The sequence below is a fragment of the Poeciliopsis prolifica genome, unplaced genomic scaffold (genome assembly GCF_027474105.1).
Source record: "Poeciliopsis prolifica strain line A6 unplaced genomic scaffold, Auburn_PproV2 SCAFFOLD012, whole genome shotgun sequence".
Taxonomy (NCBI): Eukaryota; Metazoa; Chordata; class Actinopteri; order Cyprinodontiformes; family Poeciliidae; genus Poeciliopsis; species Poeciliopsis prolifica.
In genome coordinates this window covers 10,976,651-10,997,942 of record NW_026562387.1, presented here as the reverse complement: position 1 = coordinate 10,997,942, position 21,292 = coordinate 10,976,651, and the positions used below count along the sequence as shown (strand labels likewise).

The 21,292-nt window shown below is 41.1% G+C and overlaps 1 protein-coding gene and 1 long non-coding RNA gene across 4 annotated transcripts; one reads left to right on the top strand and one right to left on the bottom strand.

Moving 5' to 3' along the window:
• Positions 1 to 1,311: 1,311 nt before the first annotated feature.
• mybl1 (v-myb avian myeloblastosis viral oncogene homolog-like 1) lies at positions 1,312 to 14,207 on the top strand. 3 transcript variants are annotated; one of them, XR_008606487.1, is made up of 17 exons: positions 1,312 to 1,783; positions 3,301 to 3,409; positions 4,946 to 5,017; positions 5,192 to 5,284; positions 6,130 to 6,350; positions 6,429 to 6,627; positions 6,707 to 6,781; positions 7,048 to 7,158; positions 8,423 to 8,650; positions 8,734 to 9,102; positions 9,199 to 9,323; positions 9,409 to 9,523; positions 9,607 to 9,723; positions 9,843 to 9,941; positions 10,623 to 10,814; positions 11,351 to 11,596; positions 12,118 to 14,207. XR_008606487.1 is itself a non-coding variant. In XM_055037832.1 (16 exons), exons 1-16 carry the CDS (start codon positions 1,761 to 1,763, stop codon positions 11,474 to 11,476), a joined length of 2,274 nt encoding a protein of 757 aa, XP_054893807.1. In that variant the 5' UTR covers positions 1,312 to 1,760; the 3' UTR covers positions 11,477 to 14,207. The 3 variants fall into 3 exon arrangements, 2 of the variants coding, with proteins under 2 accessions (XP_054893807.1, XP_054893808.1); XM_055037832.1 differs by having other exon boundaries at positions 11,351 to 14,207; XM_055037833.1 differs by lacking the exon at positions 7,048 to 7,158 and having other exon boundaries at positions 11,351 to 14,207.
• LOC129364897 (uncharacterized) lies at positions 5,026 to 7,061 on the bottom strand. Its single transcript, XR_008606488.1, has 4 exons — positions 6,841 to 7,061; positions 6,496 to 6,728; positions 6,187 to 6,392; positions 5,026 to 5,259 (listed from the first exon to the last, which is right to left on the bottom strand). It is a non-coding gene; the product is annotated as an uncharacterized LOC129364897 (long non-coding RNA).
• Positions 14,208 to 21,292: the final 7,085 nt, after the last annotated feature.

Sequence of the window (21,292 nt, the reverse complement as noted above, 5' to 3'; positions counted from 1 at the left end):
ATATTGAATAATTAATGTCATTTGAAATTCTCTTACAATATAATAAATTTTCTGTGGGCCCATTACAACACAAAATTTGTGCCTATCCAAACTGTTCACCTGACTTTTTGTTATTGTTCAGTTATATTAACTTTTTATTAAATACGTGATCTATTTTTAATATTATTCATAGTGTTTATAAAACTGTTAGCATGTTGACAAAATAAAAACAGAAAAGAAAATTGTCATCAGGAAACATCCAGCATATCCAAACTCTGAGGATGTGTCCACACGATGGCAGCAAAACACAAGTTGCAAGCGTGACAATGCAGTACATTCATTGAGGAACTGATGGGTTCTCAAACTTTTGTATAACATGTACTATTTCAGTAAATACCACGTTTCCAAGCACCATCCAACTGACAGATAATTGATGCCAATAAACTAGTAAATAATTATATCTTGTTTGAAGGATCAGTTGGAATAGTGTGTTCTGTTTTACACAGAAGCTGAAATGACCAAGTTCAAATTTGAGGAAAGTAACTTAGGTTTCTGGGCACTGTTTGTGAGTTGAAAAGACTGATATTTATCACCAACCCTGACATAAAAATCCAACATGGCTGCCTTGCTAACAAAATGTTTTAATGCCAACTATAGCGAAATACTGATATTTTTGCACTGTTTTACAGAAAATGAATACATTAGCTTTTAAGTATTGGAAAATGAATCCCTGAAATCCAGAAGTTTTTATTAACTCAGAATTTTAGTCAGACTGATGTAGGTCTTTGCCTAAAGTGTGCACAATTAATGCATCAACACAATCATATTTTGTTTAGAATTTAGGGCTAATTATATTTTTTAATGTGTCTTTTTTTTAAATTTTCCCTGATTTCTAAATGAGACGTGGCAATTTCGAGTGGACTTCACAGAAATAAACAACTGAAATAGGTCAATCAGTATAATGAATCAATTCAAAAGTTTCACTCTAGAGATATGTTGCTGAAGTAAATAAATTTTTCTATAATATTATAATTTACAGATATGCATCAACAGCAGTAAAAACTTTCTGCTAGAAACCCTTGCCCTGACAAACATCCTCTTCCCCGCAAAGGGCCCCTGCCCACCCAACTATGAGCCTCCACTCTTAATGAAAAGGTCCATTCTGCTGGAGAAGATGACAGCGCAGTGGTCTAATTGAACACCCGCCTCTTCAAATCCTCAACCAATCAAAGAAAAGCCTGTGGAGAATCCAGCCAATGAACGATGAGCACCTCCACAGCAGTAACCTGTTAGTTTAGAGCGCTGGGCGACTGTGTCCAATCAGCGGTGAGGCCGCCTGCACAGAGGGCTGGGCGCGAGAATCGGCGGGATGGACAAAAATTATAGCGTTACACAGAGGTACAGACGGGGGGGAGACTCTGCTAGAAACATCTCTGAATGAAAGCGAGGAAAGCCCTGTTAGGTCCTCCGTCTGCAGACGAGCTCTTTACGTTGCGACGTCGCATTTTAAGCGACAAAAACCAGAAGAAAATAGAGTGACGCATTTTTCATAGCAACGATGTTATCGAGGGTGAACAGCGTTTTTTGTTACCCTGCAAATTTGATGTAACGTCGCATCCAGTTAGCTCGCTGGCTAGCCATTCTCCGCCAACTGAATGCAACAGCCTCTCAGTGATGACTGAAAGCGATTTCTATGGATAGACAGTTATTACTGCGGGGTTTGAGAGCGTTGCCAAACACAGGTTTGTCTTTGAAGAGGTTCAACCGTCCCACCGGCTGTCATGGACAACGCGAAAACACGCAGGTAGGTGCCATAAGGTTCCATAATAGAGTCATGTCACTGTTTGGTTCGCCTGCCATCTGCCGTAGATAGGTTTGGTGTCATTGTCCTGCAGGCGAGGGCGTCAACTTACCAAGTCTACCTGCACATAGAAGCTCTAGAGTGCAATAAATAGCTAGTAAACAGCCCCAGCACTAGTTATAATCTGTAATACATGCATAAATTATAGTAAACAAATGCATTTACAAGCAGATATAGATCAAAAGCTAAGAGTCTGGTTGAAAGTAGAAAAAATAATTGCAGATCCCCCATAATTATTTAAATGAACCTTTAACAAAGAACCTTCTTTTGGCTTAGCATCATAAAATGGCTAGTGTTAAAGGTCACTAGTAATAGGTATGTTATAACCTATTTGTCACAAAGGCATATTTTATTAACTCTTATGTCAACACAGACAATAACTAGCCAAGTCATAATAACTGTGATAAGCAGGGCACTTTTTTTTATAGTAATTTATAAATGCTTACCATTTGCCATATGTTGTATGATATCTGCAGGGTTATTGGTCACAAGTCAGTCCAGCCCTTAAGCACACAATAAGGTTTTCTGCCAATTCAGAAAATCTTTAACCTTGTGCTGCATGAACCTTCTCAATAATACCATAAATTCATACTTTATTTCTGTAGAACCTCTTATGCAATACATTAAAAAATAAAAGTACAAGTTATTAACCTGCAATTAATACTGATAGAAAAAAATATAAATATAGTTAATAATTCCACATATACAAACGAATAAGAATAAAATAATCAAACAAAAGTGCAAAGCAGTAAATGCCAAAAAAATGGCTAAAATGCAAAAATTCCTGGGAGTTATGTTAAAATGCGTTATTTTTAGCTGATAATATGCTTTGATGTTAATCAGAAAATGTGAGGAGAAAGGTCCAACTAGACTTGTGTTTAATTGTACACATTTGTGTTTATTTCAACAACAAATGAAGGCATGTCGAAAGTAACTGGATTTGTTCATAAATTCAAATATTCAAAAGAGTTAAAGCCAAAACATAAACTATATAAATAAAAATGATCTGTTTTGGATTATTAAAAGCAAAGAAAACACTTAAGTGAGTAAAGTGTGAGTAATCTGATGATTTTAACAAATGGTTGCGGTGGTTTAAGAGCCAGGTTATGTTTGCTTTCGTTGCTTTTTGAACAACTGCACCTTTAATCCTGCTTCCATCAACACACCCACTCACTCACCCACTCGTTGATTGAAAAACTGTGCGAGAAATAATGTCATTTTCTACCGCCTGTCCAGTAATAACCTCCAGTCTCATTGGTAATCAGATTAACCCATTCTGCAAAACTGTAGTACTTTTTTCCTCTCTTTCATCCGTCAATAAATCAAACTTGGGAGTCCCCAAGCAAAGCTAAAGGTGATACTAATTAGGAGAGATCTGGCTGGTTAGGTGGGACTTTTATATGTCATTTTTATTTCTAGGGTCTCCGTTTTACAATCTTTCTGCTGCTTTGTTATTGTAGTATTTCTAGCCTTGATGAAGATGAAGAGCTCCACTCCACAGACCCAGAGAGTAAAGAGAAAAGCAAAGACAAAAAGCTGCTGTGTAAAGTGAAATGGTCCCGAGATGAGGTAAGAGGATGATGGACTTTCGCATGTTGGGTGTGGCCTGAGAAGTGGCCGAAACTGAAACAGACTTCATAGTGTTTACATGGTGACCTGTGGTAAATCGTAGCATGCTTAAAAAGTGAAGTTAGTCTTTGTCTGCTTATAGGTTTCTTCCTCTTGCATGTTTCTGATCATCTAACAGATTTTAATTATGTAAATATCAAATGGAGTTTTGAAATCAAAACCAACCTGACTTTGGAAAAAGCAACCACCCTTTTATTAAATTATTAATTAACTGTTAGTAAACAATTCCAGGCCCAATTACTGCCTGACCCATCTGATCAGGCCTCTTTGGCAACTTAAAGTGAAATATAAGATTGTAAAAAGCTCAAGCTGAAGGCTTAAGAACAGATGAGAAACGAAGTCTGTGACATATATCAGGGTACCAAAGTCATCTCTGTAGGTGTGAGTTTCCAGCAAACCACAGAGAGACGTTTTCCACAGATGGACAAATATTGGAACAGCAATGAGCCTTTCCAGGAATGGCTCATCCAGGATGTCATAAAATAATCCAGAACAAATATAAAGTTTTGCAGATCTCATTTGCTGCAGTTATGGTCAATGTTCATGATTCAACTATAAGAAAGAGAGAAAATGAGCAAAAATGGCATCCAGATGCTGTGATGTAAGGTTGGTCCAACCATTCAATACTAAAAACCATTCACCATTGTTGAAATAAAACAGTCTGCAAAGAAACATGACCAAATCCCTCCTCAGTGAGTTTTTCCCTAAATGAACAAACTCACTTGCATTTTTTTTTTAATTTAATAAAATTATCTCTGGGTGTTTTCACACTATTAAAGTTGTTTGGCCCAAACCTAAAGTAGGCTTTATAGTTTTTTATTTGATGCAGTTTGATTTCGTATTGAGCTTTTTTGCAAGCGGGCAATAATTTTTAAATAAAGCCAGGCAGGTAACGATCTTTGCTTCCATTGGACAGAAATGTGGCAGAGCACAAACCCGGAAAGAAAACAAACACTTCTTGTTAAACATGCTGAACATGACTGCATTCTTGTGTGCGTCTGCCCAAATGCCAGGGACGAATGCACTGTCTCCTCGGAGCTTCTGGAGTGAACACGCCTCGTCCTTTTTAGCATCCATGCAGTTGTAGCATTAGCAACACCGAAGGGCTAATTATTACCAGAACGTCCAGCAATGGTGGCTTATAAGACCCAAAAAGACGTATATTTCCTGTAGTTGGTGCAGATCGAGCCCTGTCTGTGTTCACACCAGAGCTCCTGTAGAAGTGGACTGGGTCTCTTGGTTTGGCTGAGTGTATTCACACCTGAACAAACGGTCTGGACCAATGGGAAAATAAACTCTGATTCTTTTAAAGCGGACAAAAAGTGGCAGGTCTGAATACATGCTCTGTCTAATGTTTTTTTTTTTTTTTTAATCTAAAACACTGAAGTGAAAGAGGGATAAAAGTCAAAAGAAAAATGTCAGAGGCAAAAAATATTAAGTATTTAATTTTTTTTTCTTTCTGCTAATTTCTTTAAGGATGAAAAACTTAAAAAACTTGTAGAGCAGCATGGAACTGAATCCTGGAAATCAATAGCGACCTTCTTTCCAGTAAGTATCACAAAAGAACATTTTATTCACTCTTTGACTGTCAAAGTCATTTACCAATTGCATTAGGGCACCGTGTGGCTGGAAAGTCGTAGTGAGTTACAGTTTTGGGGGCCAGTTTAGCAGCTGGTCCAGAGTGATGAGCTGGTTCTGAACTTTCTGTGTCTGCTGCCACAGGGGAGGACAGATGGTCAGTGTCAGCACCGCTGGCAGAAGGTCCTCAACCCAGAGCTGGTAAAAGGACCCTGGACAAAGGAAGAGGATCAAAAGGTAAGTAGAGCTGGGAGTTGCTGGAGATTATATGGGAGAAAGAGGAAAGCTGTGAAAGAACACACCACAAACACAAATACCACAAAGTGCAATCTATTATTTATCTAACTACCCTCTGCACATGTTAAACAGTTCCCAAAAAATATTGCAATAAACAATAATATAATTGTTTTGAGACTATTTTCAAGTAATATCTTAATGGCATAATAAATTAACTTCACTCTTTCAAAGACAAATAAACTTGGCGGACCTGGAAGACATTTTAAATATCCAAAGTAAAACACAGTAACCAAAACAATAAATGTAAAGAAAATAATCTAAACCATACATAAAATTGATTATGTAAATGAAGCAAAATTGCCCTTGAATAAATATTAATCATCATCAGAATGGAAATTATTGAGCTAATTTTAATTTATTATGTGATCGATTATTAATTACTTTTTTGCGACAGTGTTAGAACCAAACATTAATGCAGGTCAATCACATAAATCCCATTGAAATCAGTGCTTGTGTAGTGCAATGCTCGCTTGCTTTATCACCTTTTTGTATCACTTTGCAAACTACTGTTGCTAAAAATGATCATGAATCATGCCTGACTGAATCCAAACATTACAAACCAGCTTCATCTAATCAGAACTATTGCTTAAATTTGGCCTGCCAACTATGACATCACAGCATTGCTCAGTTCTGACAAAACGGGCTGCAGCTACATCCACCCACAGCTGAATAACTCGTTCTTTTGAGCATGAGGATTCTGCTGTATAGCAATACACAGTTTCTTTACATTTTCCGTATTTTTCTATGAAGTGTCTCGATGTTTCCTGTTTTGGGTGTTTGTGCAGGTGATCGACCTGGTGCACAAGTACGGTCCAAAGCGCTGGTCGGTGATCGCAAAGCACCTGCAAGGGAGGATTGGAAAGCAGTGCCGCGAGCGTTGGCACAACCACCTGAACCCAGAGGTGAAGAAGTCGTCGTGGACGCAGGAGGAGGATCGGATCATCTATGAAGCCCACAAGCGGCTCGGCAACCGCTGGGCAGAGATTTCGAAGCTGCTTCCTGGCCGGTAATGTTGTCTCAAATACAGGTTCCTTCTTCTAGCCAGCATCTGGAAGTTTAATGCCATCAGTCATTTCCCTCACAGTACAGACAACTCCATCAAGAACCACTGGAATTCCACCATGAGGAGGAAAGTGGAGCACGAGGGTTACCTGCAGGATGGCTGCAAGTCTTTCACCTCCTCTGGAAACGGGAAAAGACGGAACAGCAGTTCCTGTCCTCTGACTCCGACGGACCCCCAGCACTGCGGTCCCAGTCCTCTGCCTGTGACGGCTTCCAGCCAGGTCCGTTTCAGCCTCCGCTTCGCAACTCATCTAAAGTCTTTAACTTGAGCTCCTTTCAGCTTGGTGCTCTGTGTTGCAGGTGGGGAATTTTTCTTACGATCCTGCCAGCAGACACATTATAGACAGCCTTCCTGAAAACTGCAGCTTTGTATCAGTGAGTCTTTGAGTTTAAGTTAATGTACATTACAAAAACATTTCTCTTTATTTTCTTACCTTTATTGTTACACTTGCTTGTTGTTTGCTAACTTTGGACAAATCAAGCCAATCAAACACTTGACTGTCCTGTTTTTTTCCCTCACCTAACCCTGAATAATCAATGTTTGTGAATTTATGTTTTGTCCCCTTTCTTTGATTATCTTAACTCTTAATTCTTTCCTCTCTTCTTGTCAAACTCTCCTCCCTGATGTTCGTACACTGCAGCCATCCTGCCTGGATGATCCTGACAGAGAACAGAGAATTAAGGAGCTTGAGCTGCTGCTTATGTCAGCAGAGAGCGAAGTCCAGCGACACATGCAGTGCAGAGGTTCACGTGTAAGAACACACTCCGTGTGTGTGTTTTAGCAGACTTAGCTAGCTAGCATCCTGTGTGGGTTTGCAGCTGTCATACGCTGAAGAAAAGCTCATTTTAAAATAATAGTTAAAAATTTGATGAACAATGAAATACAAAACTTGATCATTTTTAAGTTGTCTGATAAATCACCCCGCCAGTGGTTGACATTCCTGAATGAGCTTTTTTTCTATGTATAGCACCAGATTTGAGCACATTTATGCGTGCTTGTAGTCCTGCTATATTAAAACATATTCCATTTCATATTTTCCTCTGGATTAGGCTGAAGCTGTGCTTGGTAGTCACCTCACTACGGTTGCACCTGTGAAGCTGCTCCATCCTCCCCTCATCTGTCAAGCACTTGTTTTTACGCCCCTTTAGTCTGTCTCTACTGTCAAAACTGAACCTCTGCGACTATTTATAGCATTTATGTGCACAAAAGTTTTCAAACCCCCTGACAAAAAAGGGATTTTATGTGATCAGCACAAAGTAGCATAGATATGTGAAGTGGAATTAATATTTCAATGACAATGACAGTTGTTTTACACAAAACAACTGTAAAAATGTGACATGTATAATGTCCCTCCACATGCTATCCAAGAGGAAATATTGCTTTCAGAAAAGTAACACTGAACATATCATCCTCATAGAAGCATGGTGGAGGCAGCATCATTCAATGGGGATGCAGTTAGTTTATTGGTGGAGCTAAATGCAGGACAATCCTGAAAACCAATTTGTTGAAAAAGCTTGAGACTGAACCAGATTCCACCTTCTAGCTGGACAACACCAGCAATACTACGTATTAAAATGACCCAGTCAAATTCCTGAAAGAAAGAAAATTTGCGTCAAATTTCTCTTTCTAGAGAACTGGAAGAAACATTTCCAAAAAAACATGCATTACAGCAAAATGTGGTTCTGAACAGTATTGACACCGGCAGCCTGGATACAAATACATGCCACACTTTTCAGATTTTTGTGTAAAAATACTATTTCAAACAACTTTAAGTGATTTTTTTTATTATTATTACACATCACCTTCACATAAAATCTCAATATAGATTTAAGTTTGTAATCTTACAACATATGAAAAATTAAAAAAAAAAGAAAACAAAACGTTCAAGTGGTATGGATACCTTTGCAGTACGGTGCATAAGGATTTATGTTTTTGCGATTTAAATCTTTTGCTAGCAACTTTGTTCTGCAACATAAAATCTTTGTCGTAGCTTCCCTGTTTTTCCTGACCCTCAGAGTGTGGAGCCGTATCCAGCCTGGTCAGACAGTCTGTCTGAAGACTCGATGACCACCAACAGCAGCCTGGAGGAGCAGGCGGAGAGGGGGTCCTGGAGAGGGCCGGACATCCCAGCGCCACCCCCTCAAGTCTCTCCAAGCAAGTTCCTGACCGCAGAGGCTAGCGCTGTGCTCTCCAGCCTTCACACCATCCCAGAGTTTGCGGAAACCATGGAGCTACTCGATTCAGTGAGTTACAAAAGCAAAAACAGAATCATTATTATGATTAGATGTAATGGATTTATCTACACAATATTTCTTCCTCCCGTCAGGAGCCTGGAACCTGGAACAGTGTGGCCAGTTTTGATGTGTCGAATGCAGCGACGCCACCCAGACATAACCACGCAGACTTCACCAATCTGTTGCAGGAGAGGACAGTTTATGAACCGATAGGCTACACCGTCAACAATCACACCGCCATACCAGGCCACGATGGGAACTGCCCGCCATTTGGCTTGGCCGCCATCGCCTCCCAGACATGCATCAACTCACTGAAACCCGGCAAGGATTCCAGCGGGAGGAAGAAAAGGAGAGACAGAAGACAGCCTCTGTGTGACAGGACTTGCTCTTCGTTCTTGGAAAACATGTCAAACTCTCCCAAGAAGACACCTACAAAGTCACACTCATGCACCACGTCAGCAGTAAGATGTTTGTCTCACTGCCTTTTTGTCCTCTTATAGCTAATACAGACATGTTGCTTTAGGAATTTGTATAAAATGCCACGTCTGTCATGCCAGTTCTGCAACACATCAGCGACGGAGCATCTGAACCTGGAGGATCCCGCCTTGACCTCAACTCCTGTGTGCGGTCAAAGATGCCTTCTCAAGGAAAATACACCCAAACAACAGAAAGAAAACGATGGGTAAATAAAGTGTGACGAAAACATTTCAAAATGTCAATTTTTCAGGAAAAAATATTGCAGTGACACATTTTTTTCATTTTTTTAGTTCCAGGACCCCTAAACTTGTTAAAAATGCTGCTGCCCCAACCCCAAGAACCCCAACCCCATTTAAAAAAGCTTTGGCTGCCCAGGAAAAAATGCACGGCCCATTGAGGATGGAGGTGAGACACTGATCATAAAGCTGATTGCTACTTTTCTCTCCAAGAGCAGTCGTTTATATTCTTCTTCTTGCTGTGTTTTGTAGCCACAGCCTTTGGCGTTCCTGGAAGAGGACATCCTAGAAGTCCTGAAGCAGGAGACAGGAAGAGACATCTTCAACAAAACAGACTTCCAGTCCGACCACAGAGCGTGGAAACATAATGTATGTCATACTCCGACCTTTTTAGCTGTTTTGTTTGTTATAGAAAATGTTTGATATGGCTGTTTTATGTTCTCTAATAAATAAAAAGTGATAAATAAATGTTTGACTTACACATTTAGATGGATGGTCCAGCGAGAAAAGTGCGCAAGTCTCTTGTACTTGACCCTTGGGTTGAAGATAGCCTTACCGTCTTCCAAGAGCAGCTCAACGATGCACAGGTGAGTCAGTCTGACTTTTTCTTTCACCTGTGAGCCTCTGAGCAAATCACCTGCCACCATCTCACCCTATAATTTGATTCTTCTATTCTTACACCAAACGTCTTGTAGTAATTAGGTGTGGCTATACTCCAAAACGTCACAGTTTGCTGCTGTTTTATGGGATTTGTGCCAAGCCTTTGAAAGTCAGTTCAAAAATACTTTGTTTATCCCAAAGTGAAATGAAATGTTGTAATTTTTAATATAATACAAGAATCTTCAAAGAATCGTTGACGATGATGCCGTGGGCAGGAAACATTCTGCCTGAAGACTGTTGCCGTATGAAAGGTTTATGACTGTCATGAGACGCTAACAGTTCAATTTTCATACAGCAGAGACGATATTCCGCTATAACATGTCCTGGTTGACACCATCAGGATATAATGAAACACTGCATTTAGGAAATGGAAACTGGCAGGTCGAAAATAGCTGCTATGATAACTAGAGTCAGAGCTTTAGCTAAAATATTTTCTGCAACTGTTTTTGCGCCAAAACAAGGCATATCTTACAAAGCTTGCATGTACGATAAACCTTCAGCCTGGTTTATCTCACATCCAAAATGGAGGACTGTAAGGAAGGTCGAGACTGTTCTCTTTCAGAAAACCCTGTTTCCAACAACAGCCTTTACCTCTTGTCATTTTCCAGATTTCAGAAGAAAGTCTGCAGGCAAACTCTTTGCTGGTCACCCCGATCACTGAGGAAGAGGAGGGTAGGCAGTCAGCCTCTGAGAAAGACAAGTCCTTATTAGGAGTCCATTGTCACACTCACTGCTTCTCCAGGCCTGATGTGAAAAACGATCCCTCCTCACACAAAGAACCAAAATTATCTACTGCACAGGTATGTGAGACCAACCTGCCTGCCAATGCAGTTTGCTTTTGAATATTTCCTGCATTTTGTGTCCGACTCTTTATTTGTTTAGCTGTAAATTGCACTGCTTGCATTAAAGTACACTAATAAACTCAACTAACCTTAGTAATCTGTGCACTCAGTGTTCTAAACAATATAATAAACTCATTTTTATGGATTTAAACCAATAGTATTAGCTGGTTTTACATTTATTTTTGGAATTAAAAGCAGTATAATCACAATCAACAAAAATAGACTGTGCATTCAGATAGATGTAGGGTTATTCTCGCTTTACGTAAAGCAGTTACACAATGACAATTATAAAATGTAACCACTGTAAAAGAAAAATCAGTTCTAACTTTATTACTAGAAGTGATGGCTTTTCAGTCTAATACAGATCAGTATTTATGTAAACAAACACTGAAGGTTCTGGAAAATAAGTGTTCCAGCATGCATTTTCTGGAAGTTTGTTCCAGATCAGCAGAGCATAGAAACCGATTACTGACCAGCGGTTCCCCTCCCTGCAGGTGAGCGAATGGGAAGCAGTGGTTTATGGGAAGACAGAGGACCAGCTCATTATGACAGAACAGGCTCGACAGTATCTGACTCCCTACCCGTCGTCCGGCTCTACCTCAAGGGCTCTCGTCCTTTAAAGCCATCCTCCACTCCCAAGCAAGCAGCACTACATCCGTCCAGCACCTGAAACTGTCCACTGAGTCCTGAAGGAGACAATCTAGTGACACAGATCAACACTGCCGAGGCCCTGACTGCCGGTACAGTTTATAACACATTTCTAGGTCACCTAGTCTTTTTTTCTTACCTACATCTTTGCCTACAGTAGAAACTATACAAATGTAGTCTGTATTACTAGCAGTGGCTGCTTCTGAGTGATATATTCTTAATATACAATTTTAGATGCCAGGAAACACAGGTTATGATGTATCTCCCTCAGCTTATTTTGCCACCCTAGTCTGATTGCTGTTATTTGATAAAAATCACGCACATGCCACATGCCTAGCTTTTTACTGGCTTAACATAAACTTTAGAATCACACTACAGGTTTTTAACAAGATGCCCAATAATAAAATTCCCTTTACTTTAAGCTAAAACAACAAAATGCAGCTGTGTGTTTTTGTAATAGCAATCATTTGAGTTGCTAGTCCAAGCTGGTGTGAGGTTTGAGGAAGAAAATGAGAAACTGTCAGTCAAAATTGCACTACTGAGAGGATTTTTGCTGCTGTGAAAGGAGCAGTGTGTTTCTTCAGTTTTATTTTTGTTATTTTATTTTTGAAAGGGCAAACTGGATAGCACTTGAGATGGTATCTGTCTGACAACACAGCGTTTCCAATCCGAGACAATGGAGTCCGTGGAGACATCAGTTGAATGTATTTCATTGCAATGTACATGTGAAAGAACCTCAAACGTGGAAGGGTACCTTTTATTGTTTATCTCTAATTATTTTATTTATTTTCTGACTCTTCTGAGACTTAGATGTTAATATAAATTGGACACCATGAAGTCATGAAGGTTTCACTTTTTTTTCTTCTTCTTCTTTTTTTATTTTTATTTTTTTAGTTTGCTGACAATAACAGCCTAAAATCATATTTGCTCTAAGCATGTCACTGTTTAAATAAATAAAACAAAATCCCCTTTGTCAGATGTTTCATTGTGACGGTTGATACTGACACGGTTTCACATCACAAGCGTCAAACATTTGGCTGAGAAGGACCAGATTTTTATGTGAAGGCTGCAGATTTTTATTTATTTAATGTCTACTAATTTATTTATTTCTTTGAAAAGGAAACCTTTAAGAGAAACTATTGAAGAATTTTATTATCTTTTCTCTTTAAAAAAAAAAGAAAACAGGACTGGGCTGCCATCCAGTTTTATATCACCAAGGTAAAAACAACATGCACTGCCCCTGACTTTAACTCTTTATGAAATAATTTGGTAAGATCTTAGAAAATAATAATTTTATAGATGTTTGCATGACTTTGTAACATTTAGATAAAATTTCCCCCCCTTTAAATCAAATGTGTTTTGCAATTAGGTAGCAGGACTCTATCTCTGAAATCTAATCATAGACAAACTGCACTTTTTATATGTACAAATTTAAACTTTTGTTTGTTAATTATCATGATATAGCTTTTTGTTTTGGGTGTGTGGGTTAGTTTGTTATGAAGGCTGACATAAAGAATCTGCTGCTTGGTTTGTCACCTTTTGTTTCTCCTGTTTGGCTGCAGAAGTGTGTACTTTAACTACACTAAGAAAAGAAAACCTTGCAATAAGCTGTTTTTGTAGGCCGATGGTTCTGAGTGGAGCCGCCGGTGCGTCCTTGTATGAAGCTGATATTCCCTGATCAAATCCTAACTTCCACACATTTTTTTTTTTTTTTGCTGATCTGTAATTGTTATTTATGTTTCATGCTGGGTTGCATTTGCTTCAAAAGTCAATTATGGTGAAAACTGGTATGAGTAGAAGACAATAACGAATGCTAGGCAATATGGCTTAAAAATTACATTTCCTGATCATTTTCATACCACATTCGATTTCAAATTTACATTTTTAAATTTAAAAAAATCAATTTAAAGTCATTTTATTGAGGGAAAAAAAGCACTGCTGGGACTGATCTGAGCATATTGTTTTTGAACCAGCACTTCAGTTGCAAAACCCCTAGATGACAACTACAGATCCTGCACTTTATACACTCTGGATTGTAAGTTAGAGCAATAGAGTAAAATCCAATTACATTTAATAAGTGCTGAACGGCTTGTCTTCCATTTTAGTAGCCCGACTCGTGATTATTTGTAATCTTACTGAAACTTCCTGTAATCTGCACTACAGCTGTGAATCTTGTATTGTCAGCGTTTAGTGGCTCTAGCATTGCCTCTAATCTGGATTATCCTCCATTTAGACCTCTGAGTGAGAATAAGAAGGAAATCTTGTCAGAGAGATCAAGAGGAGAAATCAGGAGAGTTTGGTACAGACGGTAGACTAACATCTATATAAGTGATTTATACTTAGATGGGTCTAATCTGTTCATATTTGTGTGATCTGTTCCTGCGGGTCGGTTTGACTCATCGTTGTACATTACATCCATTAAATCAAAGTTCGTTTGTTGTGAAGTTAACAATTCTTGACAAATACAAATTATAGGTGTTGAGGGAATTAAGTACAAGCACAAGATGCTAGCAGCTCTGTTTACTACTGTAGTTCTGCATGAGCAATAAACACAAGATGCTGGATGAATCGCTTTTATAAAACGTGCTGTTTAATGTAGCAATTTCAGTAACTGTCATAACCAAGTTACCTTAGATGTCCTGCCAGCTCTATTTTGTAACCTTGTACTTTATTTGTGAAAAATAAATGCATCTTGTTGCATCACTTTTTGTGTCTTTCTTTCTCTGCCAAGTCCAAATTCTTCAGCTCTGTAATGAAGAGTTGTTATGATTCCTTAGGGTTTCTGATATGGTCACAGCAGGGGTGGAAAACATCCGAAGCCTTTGCCAAAAGCAAGAGAGGGGAGATTTGAAACTGTGAAACTCCTTTCATGATTTATTCAAGTATTGTTCCCTAATTGGCGCTGAAAGTTGAGCATCAATAAAGTGGTTAAAGATGACTCACTCTTCAGAATCAATATATGTTTGGGAATGTTGTCATCTTGGCCTGAAGGTCCAGCGACACGAGCCCCCCTCCCCACCAGAACAAGACGCCTCTCCACAGGGTCAGCTGCTGGCCCTAAAGGGGCCCACTCACCCATGACTTAATGCCCCCAGGGTCCTTTGTCCTTAAGGCTGTTGGTTTTACAGGCCCATTCACTCAGTCACCCTGCCCCCCCTTTCCTTGCACGAATGGCGTGAGCCAGACAACATGCCAACCTGTTCTGTGCTGCAGGAGCAGCAGCACGCGTTCATGTAAACAATCGACACACTTCTTGGTCCTAACCAGAGATGTCCAGCAATCCTTCAATCTCAAGTTTTATGCAGAATTAGAAAGAGATCATTCAGAGTTCTTTAGGTTCAGTTAATCACAAACCTAAAGAAGCGGTCAACATCTAACTGGCAGTAGGTACCTAACTGGTTTCGTAGCTTTTTAATAGAGCCTTGCTTTTAAAAAAAGGGAAACATTTTTACATCAATCTGAATCACAGGTGGGTTTATTTTTAGAAAAACATTCAACACGACTGAAATCTTGATCAGTAAGTGACTCCACAGCCTTTTTTTTTAAAAATGTGTTTAATTCTGCTTAGAAATGCTTTTTGCACTGAGGAAATGACAGAGAGGCTTAGAGGAATATCCCCCACACACTTGTAGGCATGTGCACAAACTCCCATGAACACACTTTGGCTTTATGTGTGCGAGACAGCAGATGGGAGCCCATTATAAGGATGACGGCGCAGTCATCTGGCAGGCAACCCGTTCCCCCTCCTCCGCCCCTTTCCCCCCAGCAGACACCCAATGCAACGCAGCAGGGAGAGGACGGCCTTTTAGGCGGGAGACTCCACAGCCCCTCCACAGTGTTATGTTTTAAAATTGGACTGTGGTGTTTGCGGGCCAAATTAGGTCACCGTTTCTACTGCCGCATATGTGTTAGCCCCTGTGAGAAAGATCTAGACAGAAGTTTATTTTATAAGGTAAAAGTTGAAAACTGTGGTTTTTATTTTTGGATATATATATATTTTAGTGCAAATATATATTTGAAAGTGTAAGGTGCTTTTGTATCCAGGCTCTCTCAGAAATCAAATCCAGTGGCCTTCAGAGGTCAGCTGATCAGTTAATCGTTACATCAGAGATTAGGTTGAAGTGCTGTTTGCAGACTGTCACAAGCCACTCAGCAAAAGTGGAAGAAGGTGCTCCGGTCTGATGGAACCATTTTTGAATTTTTGGTCTACATGCAAAGCGGCATTTATGGTGGGAAACAAGCATCCACTATTGAACAGGTTTGAGGTGCAGTTTTGGCAGCGTTAGAACAATTTTCAGTTTTTATGTAAATATGGGTGAAACTGCCTCGGAAGAAATCTCCGTTAGAGGCAGAAAGAGACTTGGAACTGGGGCAAAGGTTCACCTTCCTGCAGTACAACAGTCATAAACTGGTTCAGATCAGAGCATGTTTAGGCGGAAAATCTGCAGAAGCGTGAGTGAAGACCTGAAATCTGGTGTTCAAACCAAGCTAAACCCAACTAATCTGACTGAGCTTGACCTATTTCCAAAAGAAAACAGTCTAAAAGTGGCTGAGGCCTTCTGAACCCTCCCCCTAAAAAGAGTTGCAGCTGTAACTTCAGCAAATCTCCAACGTACTGACTGAGATGCATGTAAATGCAAGCCACACTTTTCAGATTTTTACTTGTAACAAGATTTATTTCCTTCCACTTACTGCACACCATCTTGAGGTTAGCGTTTTGTAGACAAAATGGGAAAGAAATCAAGGAGCATGACCGATTTTGTAAGCTGCATAAAAGTCACAGAAATCCCCTCAGATCGGCTTCAGTTGACCGGAGTCGTCGTCTCTGCGCAACTTGTACACCCTTTCCTGTGCAAAACATGCCTCCCCACTCTGTCCACAGAGAGACTGCCTCCCACAACAAAAGATTACACAACAGAGAAGATCAAACGACAACGCAGAGGGGAGGGTGGAGGAGTTTCCTGCATGGATGTCAAGGCCAGGGTTGGGGTTGAGTTTGCTTCCACTGAAAGGAGGTGTGATAAACAGCCACAGGGGCGTTCTGAGACGCACCACAGAAGAAGACGGCCTCTGAGAGCTGCTTTTGTGTTGCCGGCACAACGGGCACCTTTCCTGCTCCTCTGGCAAGGCTTTCGGCAAAACTAGCTCACTCTTCCCTTTGCCTTCTGGGTTTTATTTTTAATCGCAAAGAAAATGGAGGCTCACAGCGTTTGAAGCAAAATGAACAGAGACGTTAAAAAAAAAAAAGTAGAATAATGATTAAACCAGGGAGTCGTCATATGTTTTTATTGTCCTTGTACTGGCTTATGTAATAAGCAAAGAGTATATGTGCATACATACAAAACATCGCATGATGGGGATACAGTTCTCAAGCAAAACACTTCTTACGGCTAAAACAGTTCATTGCTGTCACTGTAACTACAGTTACATTATAAAAAAAATATATCAGAAAATCTCTGCTCAGTCTACAGACTCAGCTGGCACAAATCAGTAAATATAAAACAAGATAAGTCAACTTAGTTCATTTATGGGTTATTTATATGTATATATATATAGATATATAGATATATATATATATCTATATATATATAAATATACTACCAGAGCCTTTGCAGATAAAATAAGCTTACTTAAAGACAAGGTAAGTAAGGACAGGTAATGGAAAAATCTCTGAAAATTGTGAATTACTCTCAATTGATAAACAATATTCAGCAACACCTTATCCTCAGTTATAGAGGAGCCTTGGTTTCGATCCATGCAAATTTGTGTGCAATAATGGTCCAGTCATTTGCATGATGTGCAAAGCTGGCAGAAACAAGGGAATGAATATTTTAGTGCAACCAAGTGGACTTATCTTGCCTTGGTTCCTGCTTTGTGCCACAGCGTTCTCCGTCGTGTATAAAGTGCAGCATGATGACAGCATTCATTACAGCTTCTTGCTTGTTGAAATTTAGCAAAGACAAGAATGTTCAACTTCTGGCACAGAACAAAGAGGTTCAGACCTTTTTTTCTTTTTTTTTAAACAGAGAAAGTTTCTGAAACCCACCTAATCTCAAAAACACCACCTACAAAGTCAACTCCTCTCAGTCACCATGGACACGGAAAGGTTTCTTCTTAGTCACCCTCGAAGGCCCCATTGGAGGCTCCTTGGCATTCACTTTTTTTCCAGCGCTTGGACAAGATCCTGTGGAGCAAACTTGGAGATCTGTGAAGCTGAGGTTGGGAGGCCACGGGCTCCTGCGGAGGACTTTGGGGCCTCCGCACCGGGAAGGGGCCGTCGTGCTTAACCTGGCTCACATCCAGCCCTCCTCTACTGCTCCCCCTCCTCGGCGCCTGCAGAATGTGTCCACTGGGGGACAAAGAGGAAATAACAAACACAAAGGCCCTGTTTATTCCGTGACCTAAATTAAGCTGCTAGCAGACAAGAGGTTACAAGAAGCCTAGCAGAGGGCTTGAATCTGGATTTACAGAAGTTTGTGCAGAGCAGCTTTTACTTATCCTTTTTATGATTTAAAAAAAAAAGGTTTGGAGAAGAAAAATGACCCCCACACTCAAACATTTCCCTCTCACTCCTCAAATAAGAGGAGATTGGCTTCTGTGTATGCGTGTGTGTGTGCTGTTGTGTGCGTGTTTGGGGGGCTCGGCAATCATTGCGCTTTGTTATCTAATGAGAGGAGAGAGGGCCACCTGTTCAGGGGCGCTGGGAGGAGAGCAGCGGGATCGGATCTGGACATGGGGGGATGTGGGGAACATCTGCTGGATACGGAGCGTGAAGTGCGATGTGCGGACTGACTGAAGGTGGGGGATGCGTGAAATTGTTTACGCAGTTGCTTCAAGTGCTTATTCTTTCATCCCATACCTGCAGTGTTCGGTGTTGACTCTCAGAGATGAGCTTCTCCGCAAGCCCTTAGTCGGCAGGTTGGTCTGAAAAGAAACGCGGAATGACAAATTGAGGCATAAATAGATGTTCCTTGATTTTTTAAAGTTAATCTCCAGACCCCACAAAAATCTCTGCTTTAGTTCAAACTCTGTTTTGTTTTGCTCTGAAGATTTTCTTTCTGCAGGAACACGAAAATGGACACATGTTGTTTAGTTATTTAGTCTAGGCAAAAACATTATTTAGATGCTTTTGCTCTAAAGCCTCCGCATTTTGAACTTTTTAAAATTGTTCTCATTTCAGAGCCAAATTTTTTTTGTTAATTTGATCTAAGTCATATGTGAAAATGCTGCCTAAAGTAGCTGAAAGAGGAATAAAGCGTGGCTTTTAGCCCAACTCCAGTCCTTGAGAGCTGCCATCCTGAAAACTTTCTTTGCATCTCTGCTCCAACAAACCTGAATCAAATGTTTGCAGTCCCTCACCAGCTCTCATTGAGCTCCACAGAGGCCTAGAGTCGGTCATTTGATTCAGATGTGTCGGAGAAAGAACTGCATATAAACAAGTTTGGCACCCTGTCTATATCAAAGCATATTCAAGAATATAATTAGAATGATCCAGTAAAAGTCCAGACATAAAGACAGTTGAAATGAGGCTTAAAAAAATCCAAATAAACTATCTATTTTAATCATGAACAATATTTCAACCTCTGGAGCTGAAAGTCAGTGGAGACAAATCTAAAATAATTACCAGTTTGTTGCTATAACTCTCAAGACTTTCAAGAGGTGTGCAACATGAGCAGCTCTCTTTTGCAGCGTCACTGAACACACCTGGCTCATCTCCATCACGCACGAGGCGGGGAAGTAGCCCCACTGGCCCTGCTGCAGCCGCCCGAACCATCTCCCCTCCTCCTGCTTGGACGGAACCAGGATGACGTCACCTGGAGACAGCGCCAGCTCATCTGGCCAGTGGGGTGTGTAGCTGCGCACCACCACCATCTAGCGGACACAGAGAGAACTACGCTTTTAAATAGGATAATTTTTTTTGATTTTTGAGTTTTATTTTTTTGCCAATTAAATAAAACATCAGGTTTCGCTGCTGAAAGTGGTCGGTGAGGGATAGTAACGTTAATGCGTGCAGGATAACAGGCAGGACCGTGTGAATGGAGAGGATTAAGAGTCAAAGCTCAGAGATTAACTGCTGTGCAGTAAAATAGAAACCTGGCAATCTGGTTTCTATTTTCATGTGCATATGTATATGATTTAGAGATGTTGATTGAATCAACATGCAATGATTTTGATTTAGAGCTGTTTGTGTGAAGAAAAACATGAACTTGCCTTTTCAGCTTCAGCTTTGTATCTACATCTCCCTGTAGTCCAGTGAGAGTGGAGATGAATCAGCAAAAATAAGAAAGGAAAGAAGATTATCAATTTAACCAAGAATGCATAACAAAAATCACATAAATGCAGGAGCGTCGGCATCCATGCAGCTGCATCCTTCAGTTGATCAAGTCAACCAGAAGAGAAATGAGAGAGTCGACTCTGATCCAATAATAATAACAACACCAAATAATATCACGCTAAACCAAACTTCAGTGAAGATGTACTTCCACTCACCTTGTGGAGCCAGGACGGTGGTGAACACCTCAAAGTGTTCATTGCTCTGCATGTAGATGTGCTGCATCTTGCAGACCTGACCCCGACTGAAGCTCCTGCTCTCAGGAGCTTCAGCTGACTAACTAAATGCAGCTGACTAATCCACTGCAGCACCGCCTTGAGCTTCCTTCCTTCCTTCCTTCTTTCCAGCAGGGAGTTTCTCTGAAACATGCGGAGCACGATTAAGACCTTATCGGGTTTTTCATGTGAAAATGCAGTTTTCATTTTTCCAGAGTTCTAATTCAGGTCCATTTTTACATATAACAAGTTTTGAATGAAGGTAAAAACCTTTTTCACGCTTCTGGGTTTGAAAGCGGATGTGGGGTTGGACAACTTCCGGTCGCTATAGCGTTAGCATTAAAAGGCTAGGAAAATGGGGCAAGAAAACAGCCTTATCTGTCATATGATGCGTTCCCGACGGACCCGGACCAACGGAGGCAGTGGATCCAGGTGATCCGAAGAGATGAAGGTCCGGACTTTTGCATAAAGACGGGGAGCACTTTCGTATGTAGCCGCCACTTCACACGGGAGGATTTTGTTTGCGGATCCACTACCAGCCGCCTTAGAAGTGGAGCTGTTCCTTCCCTGTTTGCCTGGAATAACTTCACTGCACCGGCAATGAGAGAGTCTGCTTTCGAGAGGGCTAAGAAACGGCAGTTTGTCCTCTCAGAAAGCTATCCAGGCTGAAGATGATACTGCGGACCATGACTACACGGCACATCCACCCGCAGGGTCGGGCAGGGTAGGGGGGTGGGGGGTGCGCAGGGCCTGGACGGTTGTGCGCATGCGCGGGGCCCGGCCGGTTGTGCGCATGCGCGGGGCCCGGTCGGTTGTGCGCATGCGCGGGGCCCGGCCGGTTGTGCACATGCGCGGGGCCGGGCGGTTGTGCGCATGCGCGGGGCCCGGCCGGTTGTGCGCATGCGCGGGGCCGGGTCGGTTGTGCGCATGCGCGGGGCCGGGTCGGTTGTGCGCATGCGCGGGGCCCGGCCGGTTGTGCGCATGCGCGGGCCCTGCCGGTTGTGCGCATGCGCGGGGCCGGGTCAGTTGTGCGCATGCGCGGGGCCGAATTTTAAACCGGATGTGTGGTTGGACAACTTCCGGTCGCTATAGTGTTAGCATTAAAGGGCTAGAAAAATGGCTCGGTCTCGGAGCAATTGTTTTTGTTCTGTCCCTGGTTGTTCATGTGGGGCAAGAAAACAGCCTTATCTGTCATATGATGCGTTCCCGACGGACACGGACCAACGGAGGCAGTGGATCCA

What these genes read in the sequence shown, in the direction of transcription:
- mybl1 (XM_055037832.1), top strand. Translation starts at nt 1,761, where the DNA reads ATGGACAACGCGAAAACACGCAG. An exon ending in AAAACTGCAGCTTTGTATCA is followed by an intron (nt 6,782 to 7,047) that starts GTGAGTCTTTGA and finishes CGTACACTGCAG; the next exon opens with CCATCCTGCCTGGATGATCC. An exon ending in ACAGAGCGTGGAAACATAAT is followed by an intron (nt 9,724 to 9,842) that starts GTATGTCATACT and finishes TTACACATTTAG; the next exon opens with ATGGATGGTCCAGCGAGAAA.